Raw genomic sequence first — 17,484 nt, 5'->3', positions numbered from 1 at the left:
GTCCAAGCACCCTCTGTTCCACCGCACACAGGCCCAGGGAGGCCTGAAAGAGCCCTTGGCCACCCGTCTGCTCTCTGGAAGGTCAACATTCACACCAAAACACAAACATCACAAACAAAACAAAACAAAACTCTGCTCTTCCAGACGTAAACGTCTACTATCTACAACACCTGCACCTGTGACCAGTGCTTCCGGGTGGCCAAACATAAGAGTTAAATAAGTCTAGCAGCTCGGCTCTTTTTCTTGGTCCTTGGGAGGACTTAAGAGGTGTGTGGCAGACACACTTTCTGTCTGCGGGGAAGAAAAAAGGTTAACAGCCTGGCATGAGATGCCACCATTCCGTAGAGTAGACTTTTTTTCAGACCTGCAAACCCCTCAGCGTAAAAAAGGTGACAGTGTCCGACGGCGGGGGGGGGGGGGGGGGGGGGGGGGGGGCGGCGCATATAAAGAAAACTGCTCGTTTTGTTATGTATTACTATATATATTATTATATATAACACATATACATGTATGATGTATGTAAGCACAAGCACACACACAGGGGAGAGTATTTGAACCCATGCTTGACTAAAAAGAGGAATAGAAAATCATCTTCATGCCTTAATTAAAAAATGAGTAAAAATCAAGGATTTTCTTTAAAAAATGAAGAATGTATCGCAAATAAATACATTTTCTTACTTTAAATACAGGGGGCATACAGTAAGTAGGCCTGTTTTGACCCCTATGTCAATTCCCATAGGTGCAGGAGGATTTTTTTTATATGCCTATGTTTTTATTTTTAAAGGCCAGCTATTTCATTGATCCAGGATACTATGCATCCTGATAAAGTTCCCTTGGCCTTAGGAATTAAAATAGCCCCACATCATGACATACTCTTCTTCACCATAGTTAGATATTGCATGGCGTTTTTTCCAGTCAGCCTATTAGTCTGTTTGATGCTCATTGAGCTCAATGCAAATTAATGCGCGTCCTGCGTTCTACAGAGGGTGCATTAAACGTTATTTGCGCACCTTATGACCTAGATTCAATTTGTTGGCCTTATCACACTAGAATAGCCTATTAATTTGGCAAACTCGTTGTGAAGTTCAAATGAACAGTCATGTTGCATCCAAGCTGTAGACGTTCAGAACATAACATTGTCGCACATGACGGTGGTTGATTTTAGCTAGTTGGATGGCATATAGGGCAATTAAAATAGCGATGTCTCAAAGCTAATGGTTCATAGAAAAGAGATAGAACTGACTGGCTTTTGGCCATAGCAATCATCCATTTAGAACTAGCAACGGCAGTTTGTATTGCAAGTTTAGAAATTAGTTGATATGTGGTGGAAAGAAGTAGCCTACTTCTACTAACAAGACAACATATTTTTAGCGATTTAAGATTGTTACACCGTCTCTGTTTAAACGTTTACTCATAACAGGAAATTAGCAGTGGAACAGTGGTAACAGTGGAATAAGTGGGATAATGGACTCCACGGCGTTCGGTCCAAGAAATAAATAAACTTAGAAGGGGCCGTTTTACCTCTAGCAGCTACGTTCATATTTGTGAACCGAAGGTGTCGTCCCTGACAAAAATGACTCGCGCGGTAGCCAGGCGTCCAAACGTCAACTTGGCGCTGTGTTCAAGATTCTGAAGCAAAGACTCCGATTGGCCCAGAGAAGTGTCAATTACAAGAATTAGCCAATAATGTTTCGCAATTCTAGCCCGCATTGCATACAGATTAAGGGCAGCCTTAACACCCCCCCCCCTCCCAAATAAAAACTCTCCGGTTCTGCACGATTCACGTGAATGACCCAATTGACCAAGAAAACGGCGATTGTCGCCGAAAAGCGACAAGTTTGCAGGTCTGTTTTTTACCAGCCTGTGCGGCCGTTTCACACTGCATTAACTCCGTAGCCTTAGATACGTTTAGTCCCAGCCAGACACAGACATCTGCATTAAAGGGGAGCGGAGCGAGAGTGGTGGTGGCAGTGGTGGTGAGGGGGGAGAAGCGTTAGAAAAGAACAAACTGATTATCATTGATTATTCCGATCATTCGGAGTGAGCGCTCTGCCCGGGCGGATCGAGCTGCTGTCCTTTAGCATTCCAGGCCATTCTTGTCCAAGGTCAGGGGAGATTAAGAGGGGCTAAAACAAACCTATTCCCCAGTCAATGAGGAGCGGAAAAGGTTGCAGTAATTCTTGAGCACACACAAAAGGCCGCCCACTTGGCATGCGGAGCACGTTGCCGAGCATGCGACGTCAAGTTCGCTTTTTTTTTTCAGCGGGAGTTCTGAATGGCATCCCGCTGAGGAGAAGCAGGAGATGTCTAGATGAGGCACGGACCTGCGCCACAGGCCCCCCACAATGCACTGCTCTTCCTGTGTGAGATGGTGCCATGTACCAGCCTTCAGCAGAGCCCAAAACGGAGGAAGTGGGTGCTTAAGTGTCTCGCTGCTGCTCATGTTGGTGACCTATAGATCACTTTTGCAGAGTTTAGCTTTTGAGCTCCCTCTCTGGTTTAGTTAGAAAAGTACAGACTGTGTAGTCCTTTCTCTAATCTTTCTAAATGTTACACTTTCACTGTACACTTTCAGATCATTAAATGCACACCCCTAGCCGAGAAGAGTACTGTCTGATTGCAACACTTTCAGATAAAACATTTATGGTGAACAGTGAGTATAATATTACATAATGGTCTAAGCTATGATTTGCTGACATTCTGAGAAGAAAGGCTGCCAAAAACGTTGAGTGATGAGATGTATTCATTTGACTTCCACTCACTGATGCTTAATCTGTGCCAAAAACACCAGTAGAGAGATGGGGAAGGAACTGAGAGGGCCCATGTGGCGCGGGGCTCAAACAAAGCTATTGTGCCCACTGCCTTCCATTACATCACCAGGAAGTCTGCCAGGATCAGTTACAGCCTGCTTTTATATGATCCAGCCACCCCAATCCAGCCTGATAAAGCACTAGCACACCGCACCGCTAACGGGACCTGGAATGAGGCTACATTAACTTCTCCTTTCAAAAGGTTTCATTCCCCCCTAAAACGAAGGACATTCAAATGAGATGATTACAGTTAATGAAACATTCACGTAGGCCCGTTCACAGATGTATTTTGTTTAAAGAAAAGCGAAATGAGAGGTGGTGGTGGTGGGGGGTGGGGGGTGTTCAGTAATGAGTACAAATGGAGAGTTGTGCTTGTGTAGCATGCGGCGCTGCAGAGCAGATTGCGGCGCTTTGTTGTGCGGGGCGCTCCCACAGATGTTTGGGGGGAGCGGTGCCAGCGGTCCCTGCACCCTCGCTGTAGCGGGTAGGGCCCTGGCATATGGCAGGCAGAACTCTCCCCGGGCCTCCGCACAAGGACATGGAGCTCTGAACACGGGGAGGGGAGGGGAGGAGGGGGGGGGGCGGGGGATGGTGTGCCAGCACGCCCCTGCCTTTGACCTACCAGAGGTGGCTTTTCTGCCTTGTTTGTTTTTTTTTTATTCTACAGCTGGTATCCTAGTTACTGTTCACCTGACCCTGTGGCAAACAAACCCCGTGCTCAGCAGCCACCCACCCCCACCCCCACCCCCACCCCCACCCCCACCCCCACCCACCCACATGCCACATGCTCACGGGCAAACAGCAGCAAACACAGAGAAATGACACGGGACACGCTGAAGCGCCCGCACGTGCCTGTTCCACAAGACAGCAGCCACTGCAGGCATGCTCCCTGACCGCCGGCGCACTCACCTTCGGAGCCCAGGATGAAGTGGTGGACGTCGGGTCCGGTGGACATGCGCGGGCCCTGGCAGCTCTTCTCGATCACCCCTCTGGGGGTCACCATCTTTACATGCACCACCTGAGGGCAGAGCACAGCACAGGGCAGGACACCCACTGAGCACTGAGGAACACTGAGCAGCAGGACAGGGCAGGACAACAGGGAGAAATCTGACCCCAGAGGCATGGCAAACGCATGGCAATGTGGACTACATCTAGATGAAATAAAAATATAACGTAATCAAAATGTCAAAATACAATATGACCGATACACACTTGCACTGCAGCAGAGGCACTGTTAGGTTGGTAATGTTCGCTGAGAATGAATCTGTGACTATAAAATCAGCAAAGCTAAATATTTAAGACGTTGAATTTTATTTAGAAACAACATGTCCACATGAAATAAAAAATGTCACTGCGTAGACATGAGATTCAGAGCTTTCAGAGTAAACGGTCAGTGTAGTTCCCCCCCCCCCCCCCAGTGCCATGTCCCTGGTGTACAGGAGTGCAGAGACCCACCAGGTCCTCTATGTTGCCATAGATGTTCTTCTTCATGCCGGACGCACGGGTGGCCACCCAGCCCCCTAGAGAACTGAACTCCATGGAGTCGGGCTCATGGCCTGTGCAGTAGCCACTCTCATTGAGCTGCGGAGAGGGAGAAGTGGACATACGTTAACACACATGTTTTTTTTTCCTCACACACACACACACACACACACACACACACACACACACACACACACACGAGTTAAGACCTGTGCTACTGACTCTCGTCCTCACAGAAAGACTGCCGCTGGACTTGCAGGTGTGGGGAAAATACCGATGTGCAGGTTTTTCTCAAGGAGACAACTCTTCCAGGTGATACAGGAGTAATCTTACTTTTTATAAAGCAAAAAAAAGTAGGGCCTGCGTTTTTTTTTTTTTTAATTAAACACCCCTCCCTTCAGTCGGAACGGGGGCTGCTTTAATGCCGAACCATCTGCTCCATCAAATTGGCCCTTTTCTATATGCAGGAGTGCAGTCTGCTTGAGATGCACCGCACGCATTCCTCCACATCAAACAGCAGCTCCTTCGCCATTTTTCTGCATTAGTTTGATGGTGCCATCTGCTCCGAGCCTGTCAGTGCGCCTCAATCTCTACCTTGCAGCACGGCGCTGCCAGACATACCCCTCCACCCCAACTCCCACCCACACACACACACGCGCACACACACACACACACACACCCCTACGCTGCCTCACTGTTCGTGTTGGGCCCCATGCCGTGGCTAAGCCGTGGCGCCCGCTGCATAAGGGTAAGTCCACATGGGTGCCACCACAGGTCCACAGCAGCCTCATCAGTGGATGCTAATGAGCCCCTGTCCACCGGCAGGGCTAACGCTAACAGGACACACTGACGACAGGCGAGCATGTGTTCTGACTGCCATGTCACCGAGCCAGGATCTTCGGCGTGACGCTGGGAAATGAGGATGTATGTTGTTGACAGAAGGCTGTGCTTGGAACCGCAAAAAGAACATGCACTTACCAGTCCCTCCAAATCCTGCCCGATGATGCCAGCTTCTACGTGGGCAGTTAGATTCTTCTCATCAATCCACAATATTCGGTTCTGAATGTGAAAAAAAAAAAACATGTGTAAATAAAACTTTTTTGGACAACAGTATTTCACCACCTTAACCAGGAGGACGACTTGTATCAGCCCCTCGGTGGGAGCGGTGGCCATTGCTCTAGATCTGGGCCCAAATGAGAAGCAGGCCTGCCTGCCATGCATCTGATGTGGGTTACATGGACGTGGGCGTCTCTCCATGACGGCCTCCCAAATTCACTCCAGTCGCCACGGCTTAACTGGCCAAGCCAGGGAAAGGTCAGGGGGCTGTATTTTAACAACACAGAGTCACTGCAGTGTGTGCAATGCACACACGCCAACACACACGCACACACACACACACAACGGGAAGCACAGTGCGGGCGAACAGGAGCCCTTGTTTAATGGCACACTCTATGAAAACATTTAGCTCATGGTGCCGGCTTTTTCCATGAGCGCACATGCTGGTTACGCGGGAGCCATTGCACATACAGCGTGACAGAAAGAGAGAGAAAGAGAGAGAGAGAGAAACGGAGAGATAGAGAAAAAGAAAAAAGGAGAGAGAGAGGAAGGAGAACGAAAGATTCTAACTCCATTAGACAGATTCCAAAAGGTTAAACCTCCTTTTAACATTCAATCCCACAAATCCCATCTGCATCCCCCGCCTCCCCCACCCCCCTCCCTCCATCCCTGAGCCCACACGTCCCCTCCTCGTTTAAGCGCTCCTCAAGGCATGGAAGAGCACAGCTTGAGCTCCCCCAGACCCGGCCATCAATCACCGGGCCGGCTGCAATAAAGCGTCCGCCGCTGTCATGCCACTGCCTTTCATGTGAGGGCCGCTCCGACACATGGCCCGTGACCCCTCGACACAGCGCGCCGGCCACTGGTATTTATATACCCCCAACCGGCACTGGAGGGGGGATGGGGGTCAGGCTCGGAGGTGAGGGTGGTGGTGGAGGCGGTGGTGGGGGTGGGGGTGGGGTTTGGTGCGAGAGGTGACTTGCGGGCTCCTTTAATATATCACCGATCGGCGCACTGTACAGGGGCCGCACGGTGGAGACATGCCCCCGCATCCACAGGACAACATGTCTTCATCTGTGCCGAGGCCACGCACAGGAGGGCGGAGCAGAGGTGGGGGAGACGCCGGCACCAACGCCCACGTCAGCGCTGCGCCCCGGAGGAAAGGCGGTGAGGTCGCCTCCCGAGAGCCAAGCACGAAAAAGGCGTGCGAGGGCGCATCGGTCTGCTTTGTGCTTTATCTACTGGGGGTGGGTGGGGGGCGACCTTGAGCGGGACCAACCAAGGTCAGTAGCATCCATGTGATAGAGTCAGGGGTGGACACGGGGCGGGCTGATGTTGGACACAGGTTAACAGACGAGAAGCTGCGTGAGAGGAGTGCCGTCGCTCCGGCTCTCCACATTTCCAGAACACTGCGTGGAGGCGGGCGTGGCGGGTGATTTAGCGCGGGCGGAGGGGAGGGGAAAGGGAGGCAGCCTCTGGGCTTCAGGAGGGAGAGAGGGAGCGCAGACAGCAGCGGTGAAAAACACAGCTCTGGGGGTTTGGCTGAACCGCACCAGTGAAACACAGAGCCCTGGGGATTGGACTCAGGTCTGTGTGTGTGAGTGTGTGTGTGTGTGTGTAAGAAAGAGGGAGAGGGAGAAGGAGAAAGAGAGAGAGAGCGACCAGTGGGGATGGGGTGGCCATGGCCACGTCTAACTGGGTACCCACCCACCATCCACCAGTCTAACTGGGTACCCACCCACCATGCGTCAGTCTAACTGGGTACCCACCCACCATGCGTCAGTCTAACTGGGTACCCACCCACCATGCGCCAGTCTAACTGGGTACCCACCCACCATGCGCCAGTCTAACTGGGTACCCACCATCTGCGAGGTGTCCAGGGAGACGATGGAGCGCTTCTCCTCCGGAGGGCACTCCAGAGCGCTGGAGACGCTGGTCCCGCCTGTGGGGAGCACACACACATCACTGAGCTGAGCACCAAAACACACAACTTGCACACCAGCCACACACACACACACACACACACACACACACACACAATGTGCTTCTCTTTCTGCCACTATCTGCATCTTTCTAATAAACTCCACCATACAGTATGCATTTACATTCCCCTACACCAGACCCTTAACCAGATCACATGCTCCTGCTTGTCTTGTGGTCTATTTCAATATTACTACTATTATTTATATCTTTTAGTGTGCAGCGATCTAAATATTATGACATAAGGTATTCAAATTAAATTTTAATTGGTCTTTTCTGTCCTGGGAAAACCACCACAGTAGTACAATTAATAGCAATAGTTTATTACTTCTCATTAAAACTAAACTGCAACTTGAAAAACTAACAGCAAAAAAAATGTGTATACTGATTTTCCATACTCCATTACTTTCAGCTTCACTTTGACTACAGCACACTCTCTGCATAAAAATAAGCACCAGTATGTGGGTGGATTTTATAACAAGCTTAACAAATTGGCAATGTCAGAAGATCATTTTAGTCTCATAGTGGAAAAAGTACATCTGTTAAGCTAAATACTTACCCCCATATGGCATCAAACAAACATTGTGCTTGCATGCCAACTCCACAATTTTGACTACGTCGTTGTGGCAATCTGTGAGAGCAAATGGCAATGAATCAAACGAGTTTTCTCTCTCAAATAGCACACATTATGAAAATGATGACAGATGCATTTAGAGTTTCTCTCCTAATTTATGAGTAAATTATCATAAATTAGTCCAATCACAACAATTTGGGCATTTTGAGGGAGCAAAAAAAGTGAAATCCTGTCGGAGGGGTCTGAGGGGGGGCGGCCGGCAGCCAAGCGGCCACTAGAGGACGGGGAGAGGGCTGGTGGGCGCAACGGAGACCCCAGGACTCACCCACCCTCCAGTTTACACATGAACACAAAGCCCTGCCGCCGCCCCCTCCCCGCACTGAAGGAGGAGGAAACACCGCCCACCCAGAGGGAATGCACCAATGGGAGAGGACTCCACCCTCTCCATCCTAACACTGCATTGGTGGAGATGAGGGCGGTGGGAGGTGCAAATGAGCTATAAGATCAGACATATACATCTTCCAATGGAGCTTCTCTGTCTGGCCATGCAGCAAGTTACGTAAAGGCAATTCTATATTCATATTAATAATATCCAACCCATTTTTTAACAAGAAAAGTCTAGAAAGCGAATGTCACCAAGAGCTCATCTAATGTATTGGGGACGTGGCCAGGCAGAGACAGCAGATGATATTTTACATTTTGCATGAGGCCCGGGCGCTGGAGAAGGTTAAAGGAGAGGAGTTTTTCCAATTTGGTGCTCTATAATGGAAGCGCAGTGATTTGCTGCCCATTTGGGAGCCTGCTAATCAACTCCGAGCCATCAGTCAACACTCATTTGCATGATAAAATAGTGCCGGCCGTAATGCACAGCAAACCAATCTCCCGCGCCGTAACTCACGCCAGCGGGCCTCCTCCACCTCTGGCACCACCACCACCACCGCCGCTACGCAGGGCCACGATGCACACCATTGGATATCAGGCCTCGCTCCCTCTGACGCTTATTATTAAGCCACTACTCATACATATTAATACCTCCTCAACTCACAGCTATCCCACTTATTTACACACACACACGAACACGCACACACACACACACAAACACACGCACACACACACAGATGCCACTCTGCAGAGATTAAGCCTGGTTTACTCACAGCTACATGGCATTACATAAATGTCAATTCCACATGGTGGATAAGCATCGCTGTAGAGGGTCTATGTGTAAATGCTGAGTGAGCCGCCTAATGCAGAGGTGGCTAACCAGTCCAGCATGAAGAGCCAAAGCAAATTGGAGATGCTGTTGTAGGCCACGTGTAGGCAACATTGACTTATAGACCTACGCCTAATGAGACGTACGGTTACAGTTTAAATAGCTCTTCGCTTCTCCATTTAAAGGGAGACAACTGACACATGCTATAAATTAGCATTTTCTGTAGCAAGCAACAAAAATATCTGAGACACATCACAAATTCCCCCTCGCTGAATGACTTATTAGCATGAACGATTCTCCAATATAACAACTAATATCATGCGAATGTGACCTGTTGTGACCTGTGTTCTGTTAATTTTCTAAATGAAAATGAACTAAAAGGAAACGAGTCTGCTTCTCTGACTGATGTTTAAATAGCTTACTTTTACCTTGTACTTGCCAAGGTCAATGTCTTTTGGAAAACTCTTGGGAAATGTTCAGGTTTGAAGCTTTATGCATCAATTAAGTCTGGCATACCAAGTACCTAACTGACGTGTAGGACATATTTTTCACAGTGTTATTTTGGTTTCAGATACCTTATGCTACAAAACGACAAATCTTCCTTTTAAATGTCCTGTGTTCCTCATTTTGTGCTTAGCTTCAGCCTACGTTTTCCTGATTGCAACAGTATCATTAAATCTGCCTAAAGACACAAATGCTTCTGCTTCTGCTGCTTTTGGTGCTTGATTCCTATCCATCACGACGGTAAAAAATGAGAAGTGAGAGCATACTTGAGCAGCCGCACAAAAGGAAGCACAGAGCCACAGGTTTGCCACTCCTAGACTAATGGATGAAATCACTTTCCATCAAAGTGGTGCCAGCCCAACCACACACACACACACACACACACACACACACACACACACACTTACTTGGCCATACCACCATGTCAGGGCATCGTCCGAAGCGCCCCTCACGGAGAGCGAAGATTTCATGTAAGCAATGCCCTGCACAGAGGAGAGCAGAGAGTCTTCAGTGACACAGCGCTGTACGGCCATCACACAGACCTGAACCAAGCGGAGCTCAAGAAGAAATCAAACTGCAGTGCTCATGTCTGACAGTGTAAACAATCCAGCCTGTTAAAGCACAGAGGAAACAGGCGCATGTGTGCGCTGGGATGCGCCGGGCCTCACCATGGGCGCGGAACACGCGGTCCTCTGCATCGTGGGAGAAGGGGATGCCCGTGGCCTTCAGCTCCTCCACAAAGCTCTCGCTCAGGGTGGGGGGGTGGACCGCGCTGGCGTTGAGAGCGGGCTGCCGAGAAACACAGAAACACAGTGAGTGGGAGGGGGGGGGGGCAGGGCCGTTTGGACACTGATGAGGGAGACGCTGAGGGAGAGACCTACCGTGGCAGGGCTTTTATGCTGCAGGTTGGCACCGAAGGTGCCCTCAAACCAGTCCTTCAGACTTGGCAGGATCAAGCCACTTAACCGATACCTGGACACAGACGGAATGACATATCAGTGCCTCTCTATCTGGTGCGAATGATGCGAAACTTGTTGACATTAATGAAAGAGACTTTGATCAAAGTTGCTGCAGCAATAAGGACACATGGGCTAGGACACTTGGGCTAGGACACTTGAAAAAGAGCTGGCCATCATGGCAGCCGCCCACAACCTCCACGTGGACCGCGGTGTGTGGAGTTCACCGGGGGCCAGTGGTGGCTGAGACGGCTGTGCCGTCGCCCTCGGCCTCTGGATCCGTCCACCACAGGGACACAGAGGAGGGGCCGGAGTGGGCAGGGGAGAGGGGCCGCAGAATGCCTTTGTCCAGCGGAGCATGAAGCACACGCTCCTTCATAATGCGGCCTCTGTCCCCGGCCCGCCGAGAGGGAAGAGGAGGAGAGATCGCTGCACTTCCATCTATTCAGCTCCCTCTGTGTGTGTGTGTGTGTGTGTGTGTGTGTGTGTGTGTAGTTGAACCACTAACAATGAGTCACTGGGCATGACAGCAGATGGTATTTCACGCACGTGGCCCATAACAACACTTACACTTGTGTGTGTGTGTGTGTGTGTGTGAGTGTGTGAGTGTGTGTGTGTGTACTGAAGGGTCTGGGGGCGCTCTGCCTGTTACATGGCTGCGGTGCCCGCCGACACAGGAGAGGTCCGGCAGCGTTAGCCTGGCGCAGTTTGGGCCATACATCACCATTATGCGCACAACAAGGCCCATCTCTGTCTCGCGCCACCTTCCCCGTGCACGACAGAGATAAAGGTGCGCGAGCGGGAATGGAGGGGTGCCAAAAAAAAGAGCCATCAATTATAGTGCCAGCGCACATTCAGCCAGCGCTTTGTCACCACGGAGCGGAAAACACCGGGCACCCATCTTACTCAGCGGAAGATTTAAGACAATGGGTGGCTTTCTTCTGCTTCGGACCTGTCCATTGCTTTCTTTCTTTCTTTCTTTTTTTTTTAAATAAAAAGTTTAAATTACACAGCCTGTAGCACATATTTTAGTGTGGAGGCAAAAAGGATTTTATATTGAATAATAATAAAAAAACATTTACTTGTTTTGTATTAGTATACAAATACCTGGCATTGATGCTTAACAAAAACAAACTAAATGAATTGCTAGTTTCTCACATCCTTTCATATCAGCCATACGTCTCCACCTACTAAGTTCGCTTCTCCCACTCCTCTCCTTGCCAGACCAACTCCAAATGCCAACCACTAGATGGCAGTAGCGCCCCATGCAGCGGCACTGAGCAGCAGGCCTGCGTGTGCTGGGGACTCGAGGTAGCCGAGGGCGGACAGGAACGTGAAGGATTTCCCTCATAAACCATCTCAATGAGATGCTGAGAGGAGTCCAAAGGCATCGCGCTCTGCAACACCGCAATCACCATTTGTGTCACAGATGCTTGGCTTCTCTGCTTAATCCAAATGGGAGGGTCAAGGGGTTAAATCTGGACTATGACAGTTGAGTAATAAAGTGAGAGGTATGGTTGAGTAATGTGGGGATTTAGGGTTACTTTAGAAGATCTTCATATGGTGGCACAGATATTAAAGCTGCACTCACTAGAGCACCGAGCGCAGAGGAGAAGCTGAAATGCAGATGTTTGTAGATCATCTCCATGCATACGGGAGCTATCTGGACGGTGACGATGGCTGGGTGATGGATGCTTACCTCTTGCCTGTGAATTCTGCTTGTCCTTTTTTGTTAAAGAGGAATCTGGAATCGCTGTAGCCCCAACCATTCCATTTCATGATCTCCTGCCTGTGTATGGGATAGAACAAATGAAGAGTATTACATTGTTAAAAAAAATCTAAACACCCCCCAAACCTATAATCTATAGAGCACTAGGTATGTTTATGCTCTAGTAAGCATGAGGATCTCTGATATGAAACTCTGGGAGGGCATGACTATCAGCAGATGACTGCTCATGTTCTCTCTGCTCTTGTCTTACGTCAGAGGTATTCAGCAGTGACGGTGTTAGAACTGTGCTGGTCAGTAATCAGTTAGGTTAGCTTCCTCTTGGTCTAGGGCTCTGTAGATATCTTCAAAGAGGGAAGTAGTGTTTGCAGTGAGAGGAGGGGGGGGGGGGGGGTCCCAAGGTGCACTTTCTGTATACAACCACCCCACCATGTTGTCAGGGCAACGCTGGCACAACAAACCCATTCTCCTTGCCAAACAAGTTCAATTAAAATAGGCAAACTGGCAGGTCGTCATGTGCACACTGCAATCAGGCTAGTCACAAGGGAGTTCACAAGGCATCATGTGGTCTACAGGCCAGGCCTCCCGCCGCTCAGTGATCTCCCTGGGACGGGACCAGGGGGGTGGGGTGAGGGGGGGCATCAGAAGAGGGAAATTGATTGGACCACTAAATTCAGAAGACAGCTTAAGATCGTTGGGAAGTGCTAATGCAGCCTGCCATTACATTTTATGAATCAGGCACTGAGTGACAAGCCCCCATGTTAAATCAGAGAGCAAGAGAGGGAGAATAAGGAGAATGTGTGTGTGTGAGAGAGAGAGAGAGAGAGAGAGAGAGAGAGAGAGAGAGAGAAAGAGAGAGACAGAGAGAGAGAGAGGCAGCGAGAAAATAAAACAGGGGTTGTGCACATGTTTCGGAGAGAGTGAGATAAAGAATGACATTGTGGCTATGGATATGTGTATTTGACAGAGTCATGCGTATAGTGAATACAACAGGAAATACAAGTTGAGCTTTACAAATGCACTTCAAATGAGTAATTATGAATTCCACTCACAGTAGCTGACAAACCATCCCTACAAAGCTCATAAATCACAACACGCTTTTCCCTTGCAGGACCATTATGATTACACCATATACAGCATCTGACATACAGTAGCACTGCTGCAGAGCCACCATATCCAGCCAGAAGCCAGATGGAGGAAGCCAAGGAGAAGCTCTCCTCCACACATTTCCCCGTATTATCCTCCATAATCCTCCGTCAGACACTCTCCACCTAGCATCCCATGACACACCCTGACTCCACATCACACACGTCAACACGTGGGTGGGGGCGCGTCTGTCAGGGCGGTAATGAGGTTCTTGTGTAAATTACGCCGGCAGCTCCAGAGCTCGGTCTCCACAGGCATCTCCTCTGGGGAGAGGGAGGGCCAGCAGCTCCTCACTGGGGAGAAATACAGCACATACACTACTACACCACCAGCTCAGGGAGTGGAGGAGGGTCGCCTTAGGATGCTACCTTTAAACGTGGCATTGAGGAGGGTCTTTCTCCTTTAGAATAGCATCCTAACAAAATTATAGGTAACATCTTAATCGAGTTAGTGTGCATTCCTTGCATTCACTAGAAAACCGATAAGCATTGCCTGTCTTTCACATCGTATGCCAGCCTTGTAGATCACATTGAGAAGAATACTGTGGGCTTGTGTATGCCTTTCCCTCCGTCATTATATGGCCACAACTAAATGATTCATGTCTTTATAGATTCATGGGCAGAACATGGCGTAGTTTCCAGGAGTGCATTTGTCTCTGCTGATCTCAATGGATCTGCTGGAACAAGCATGAATACGCAGTGCTTAGTTACATCACATTAGAAGACTGCAACCATTAGGCCCTATTACAAAATGTCTCAACTGACACACAGCATCTGCTTTGAGAGCCTACTGTTGGATAGGCCAAGTAGTACACGATCCAATATCCTACGTAATGCACAGCATATATCAGTCTGTGAGAAATGTCAGGGCATTAGAGGAGAGAAAACACTCATCATTCTGGTAATCAACAAGTCTGTGCACCAGTCTCTCAAACATGTCCATATCACACAGAGCAGGAAGCAGCAAAGATCCTTCATTACTGACAAGATAGAGCAACATAATGCATCTCTATGGAAGCAAAATTCAAACAGTTCCTGTCTGCTTAAAGAGGCGTATCGCAAAGACGTCATAGTGGGTTATCGATCGGCAAGCAGTTCAGTTCGAAAGTAACGTCACTTTCTAGGTCTGCTTAAAGGGGGATTTCGCCCCCTTCCCCTTTGCGTAAAAAGAACGCGGAAATGGTCGAGCGTTCGCGCCTCTCGATCCGCTTTAACCCTCTCTGGAAGCAGGACTCCAAAACTCCAACAGCTTCCCACATTCTAGAACAGGTTGCTCATTTCCTGGGTTTACAGAACAACATAAACATAGACTAACTTGCCACACAGTGATGAAGACAATGCTTCTAAAAGTATGATTACACTACAAAAACATCTCACGACTGGAAATGGAAGTGATCTACCAGCTGAAAACAGACCAACAGAATTCTTCAATTCAACACCATGTTCGTTCCTTGTGGATTAGCCTTCACAAACGTCTTCCTCTATCTCAATTGCTGGAGAGTAAATGGGTCAATTCCAGCTATAATAGACAATAGAGATATGGGGGAAACAATTTGATGACCCTAGACCAAAAGTAATAGAATTACGCTAACCAAATCATCAAGTACAGAATGTGAAGGTCACCGTCTATGTAAACGTAACAATGACACTAATGACTGGTATAATAATAATAATAATAATAATAATAATAATAAATGTAATTTATAAAGGGTCACTTCACAAAAGGAATTTAAAAATAAAGACAATTTGCAAACACAAAATAGCCAAGATGCCAAATGGAGCAGCGTACTGGCACAGTGTTCCCGCAGGCCCAGACCTCAAGACATAAGTGGTACTGAACACTTTAGCAGCGGTAATATTCCTAAATGATTCATCTCTCTGAGAACTGTTATGGTAGGCAAAGCGGTAATGCCAAGAACAGTAATAACAAATACAAAGAACTGCAATAACTATAAGTGACTTTTTAATTTCCATGGGACATTTCAATGAAAAATAAAAAAAGAGAGAGGCCCTTAACTTGAACTGTCTGAGAACATGGCACTTCATATCATGACTGCTGTCAAAGAGAGGAGAAGGGAAGGCATCCATCAGACTCCAAACCTGTCTCTCAAGACCAGGATCCCTCATCATCCTGCTTTCCTACCACACCAGACAGGCCGCATACCTGGACGTCTGGCCTACATTTCTGGTTTCTGTGTCCTTTCAACAAATCTGTATATCTATGTACCATAGTGAAGGCCTCACGCTCACCCCATATACTCATGTTAAGCAAGCTCCCTATGAAGGAAACCACATATTTCCTGAAGGAGAGAGGAGAGTTAGCAGAATGCTTTATCTAGGTCTCTATGACCACGCTGAGATAAAGGAGATATTCAGTACACATGCTTTCAATAGCTTACACAAACTCAACCACAGCACCACCCAAAACACATATACCCAACTGTATGAACAGAATAGAGAACTTATCAGTAGTTGACAGCTTTTACTGCTGGCTTACATTACCAGGGCTACTGTAGAGTGCGCTAAAGTCTGTGGGGGGATATAGCCAATGAAATATACATTACATTTCCAAAAAATGTTTCATGAAGCTCAAAGGAGCCAGAAAAGGGTGAATAATATGGCAGATCACGGTTTTTAATCGCAATGCTTTGAAATATGTCTAACACTAGATGTCACTACTGCTTGATAAGAAGGGCAGGAAGCTGGCCTTGCCTCATAAGGAGTCTAACAGTCAGGCCACCGTTGGCTTTGGCCAATCAGAGGACGCCTTTACATCCGAAGTTTTACCTGAGAAACTCAAGTTATCTAATGTGATTTCTCGTTCATAAACTCATACAACAAACAACTAGGCTATTTTGTATCAAACCCAGTTAATATACAAAATAAAATAATTGCGCACTATAATGACATTAATGCCACAAAGTTTATATCAACTTCTGGGCTACAATGGGCAAAAGGTTAACACCCTGAATGAAATCTAGTTGTATCAGCGTCATAAGAATGCAACAAACTAGCAACGACAGGTGAGTAATCTCTCCAGTCCCGTAGGAACACATACAGCAAAGATTTTTGAATGTTATGGTCAGCGGCTCACACAGGAAATCTGCTTTTATTCACAACAGTTTCAGGAAGGAACGACAACAGAACACACCCCTGACTTATGAACACCGTAGCCTAGATTGATGACAAACTGGTTACATTCACTGATCAGATAACTTTCCCGCACGAACAGGTGGACAATACACATTACATGCTATTAATGCCCTACTTCTACAATCTCTGATCATCTTGAAATCTTACACGAACTACCGCACCCACTTCTTGGACTTGAATGAACACTTTGTTTGTGGACTACGGAATGCTCCCGCACGTTCGGTCAGCGTCTAGCTAACGTTACAGTTTGCCAGATCATGCCTTGTTATACCAGTATGAACGACTAGTCTTCATAGCAATGACTTATATTCGTATGCCTGCTAGTACAGAACAGCTGTTTGAGACAACAATGCCTTTAGATAGCCCAGTGGAAGGCGGCTAACTACAGTAGCTTTAGTGCAGAGCTCAATTCATTTTAGTATAACAATCATAGCCTTATCTTTACCTCCTCCTAGGCACCGAGTTTGGCTTCGCGGCATTACTACTCGACTCAGCTTTGCATTCTTGAGCCGCGATGTCTGTGTGATCTGATTCTTCATGTTTTCTTAAATGACCGGCGATGATTCTCAATCTTTGCTGTGCAATTCTTTGCCGCTCAGAGCTCTTGCCGTTTGACGCCATGCTGCTTCCGTGTTTGTGCAGGGAAAGGCTGAGCTGTCAGAGGTCAGCGCAGTGATAGTAGGATATGAGGTAGTTATATCCCGAGTCCCGTCATGCACTGCATTCGATCTATTTCCCCGCCCCGAAGGCTCTTATAAAATATTACAATGTTTCCCATGATTGCAATATGGATGCTGTTACAACCTTGTCATAGTTACAGTAATAATCTAAGCGTTCCAAAGATAACCATACAGAACAGTTGTAGAATAGCTGTCCCATTTGAGTTGT

The 17,484-nt window shown here is 47.9% G+C and overlaps 1 protein-coding gene across 1 annotated transcript in view; it reads right to left on the bottom strand.

Annotated features, from left to right (window-relative positions):
* The window catches only part of agps (alkylglycerone phosphate synthase), a 36,539-nt gene extending 19,280 nt beyond the window's left edge, over positions 1 to 17,259 (bottom strand). The window contains exons 1-10 of the mRNA XM_062533865.1: positions 17,042 to 17,259; positions 12,272 to 12,361; positions 10,498 to 10,588; positions 10,285 to 10,405; positions 10,024 to 10,098; positions 7,888 to 7,959; positions 7,211 to 7,290; positions 5,271 to 5,351; positions 4,266 to 4,391; positions 3,720 to 3,828 (exon numbers count right to left, since the gene is read on the bottom strand). Of these exons, the coding sequence (XP_062389849.1) occupies positions 3,720 to 3,828; positions 4,266 to 4,391; positions 5,271 to 5,351; positions 7,211 to 7,290; positions 7,888 to 7,959; positions 10,024 to 10,098; positions 10,285 to 10,405; positions 10,498 to 10,588; positions 12,272 to 12,361; positions 17,042 to 17,217 (1,021 nt within the window). The 5' untranslated portion in view covers positions 17,218 to 17,259. The remainder of the gene's footprint in view (positions 1 to 3,719; positions 3,829 to 4,265; positions 4,392 to 5,270; positions 5,352 to 7,210; positions 7,291 to 7,887; positions 7,960 to 10,023; positions 10,099 to 10,284; positions 10,406 to 10,497; positions 10,589 to 12,271; positions 12,362 to 17,041) is intronic.
* Positions 17,260 to 17,484: the final 225 nt, after the last annotated feature.

This window comes from Sardina pilchardus, chromosome 4 (assembly GCF_963854185.1).
Source record: "Sardina pilchardus chromosome 4, fSarPil1.1, whole genome shotgun sequence".
NCBI lineage: Eukaryota > Metazoa > Chordata > Actinopteri > Clupeiformes > Clupeidae > Sardina > Sardina pilchardus.
The sequence above is the reverse complement of the archived record's forward strand: the minus strand, read 5'-3'. Positions and strand labels throughout refer to the sequence as shown.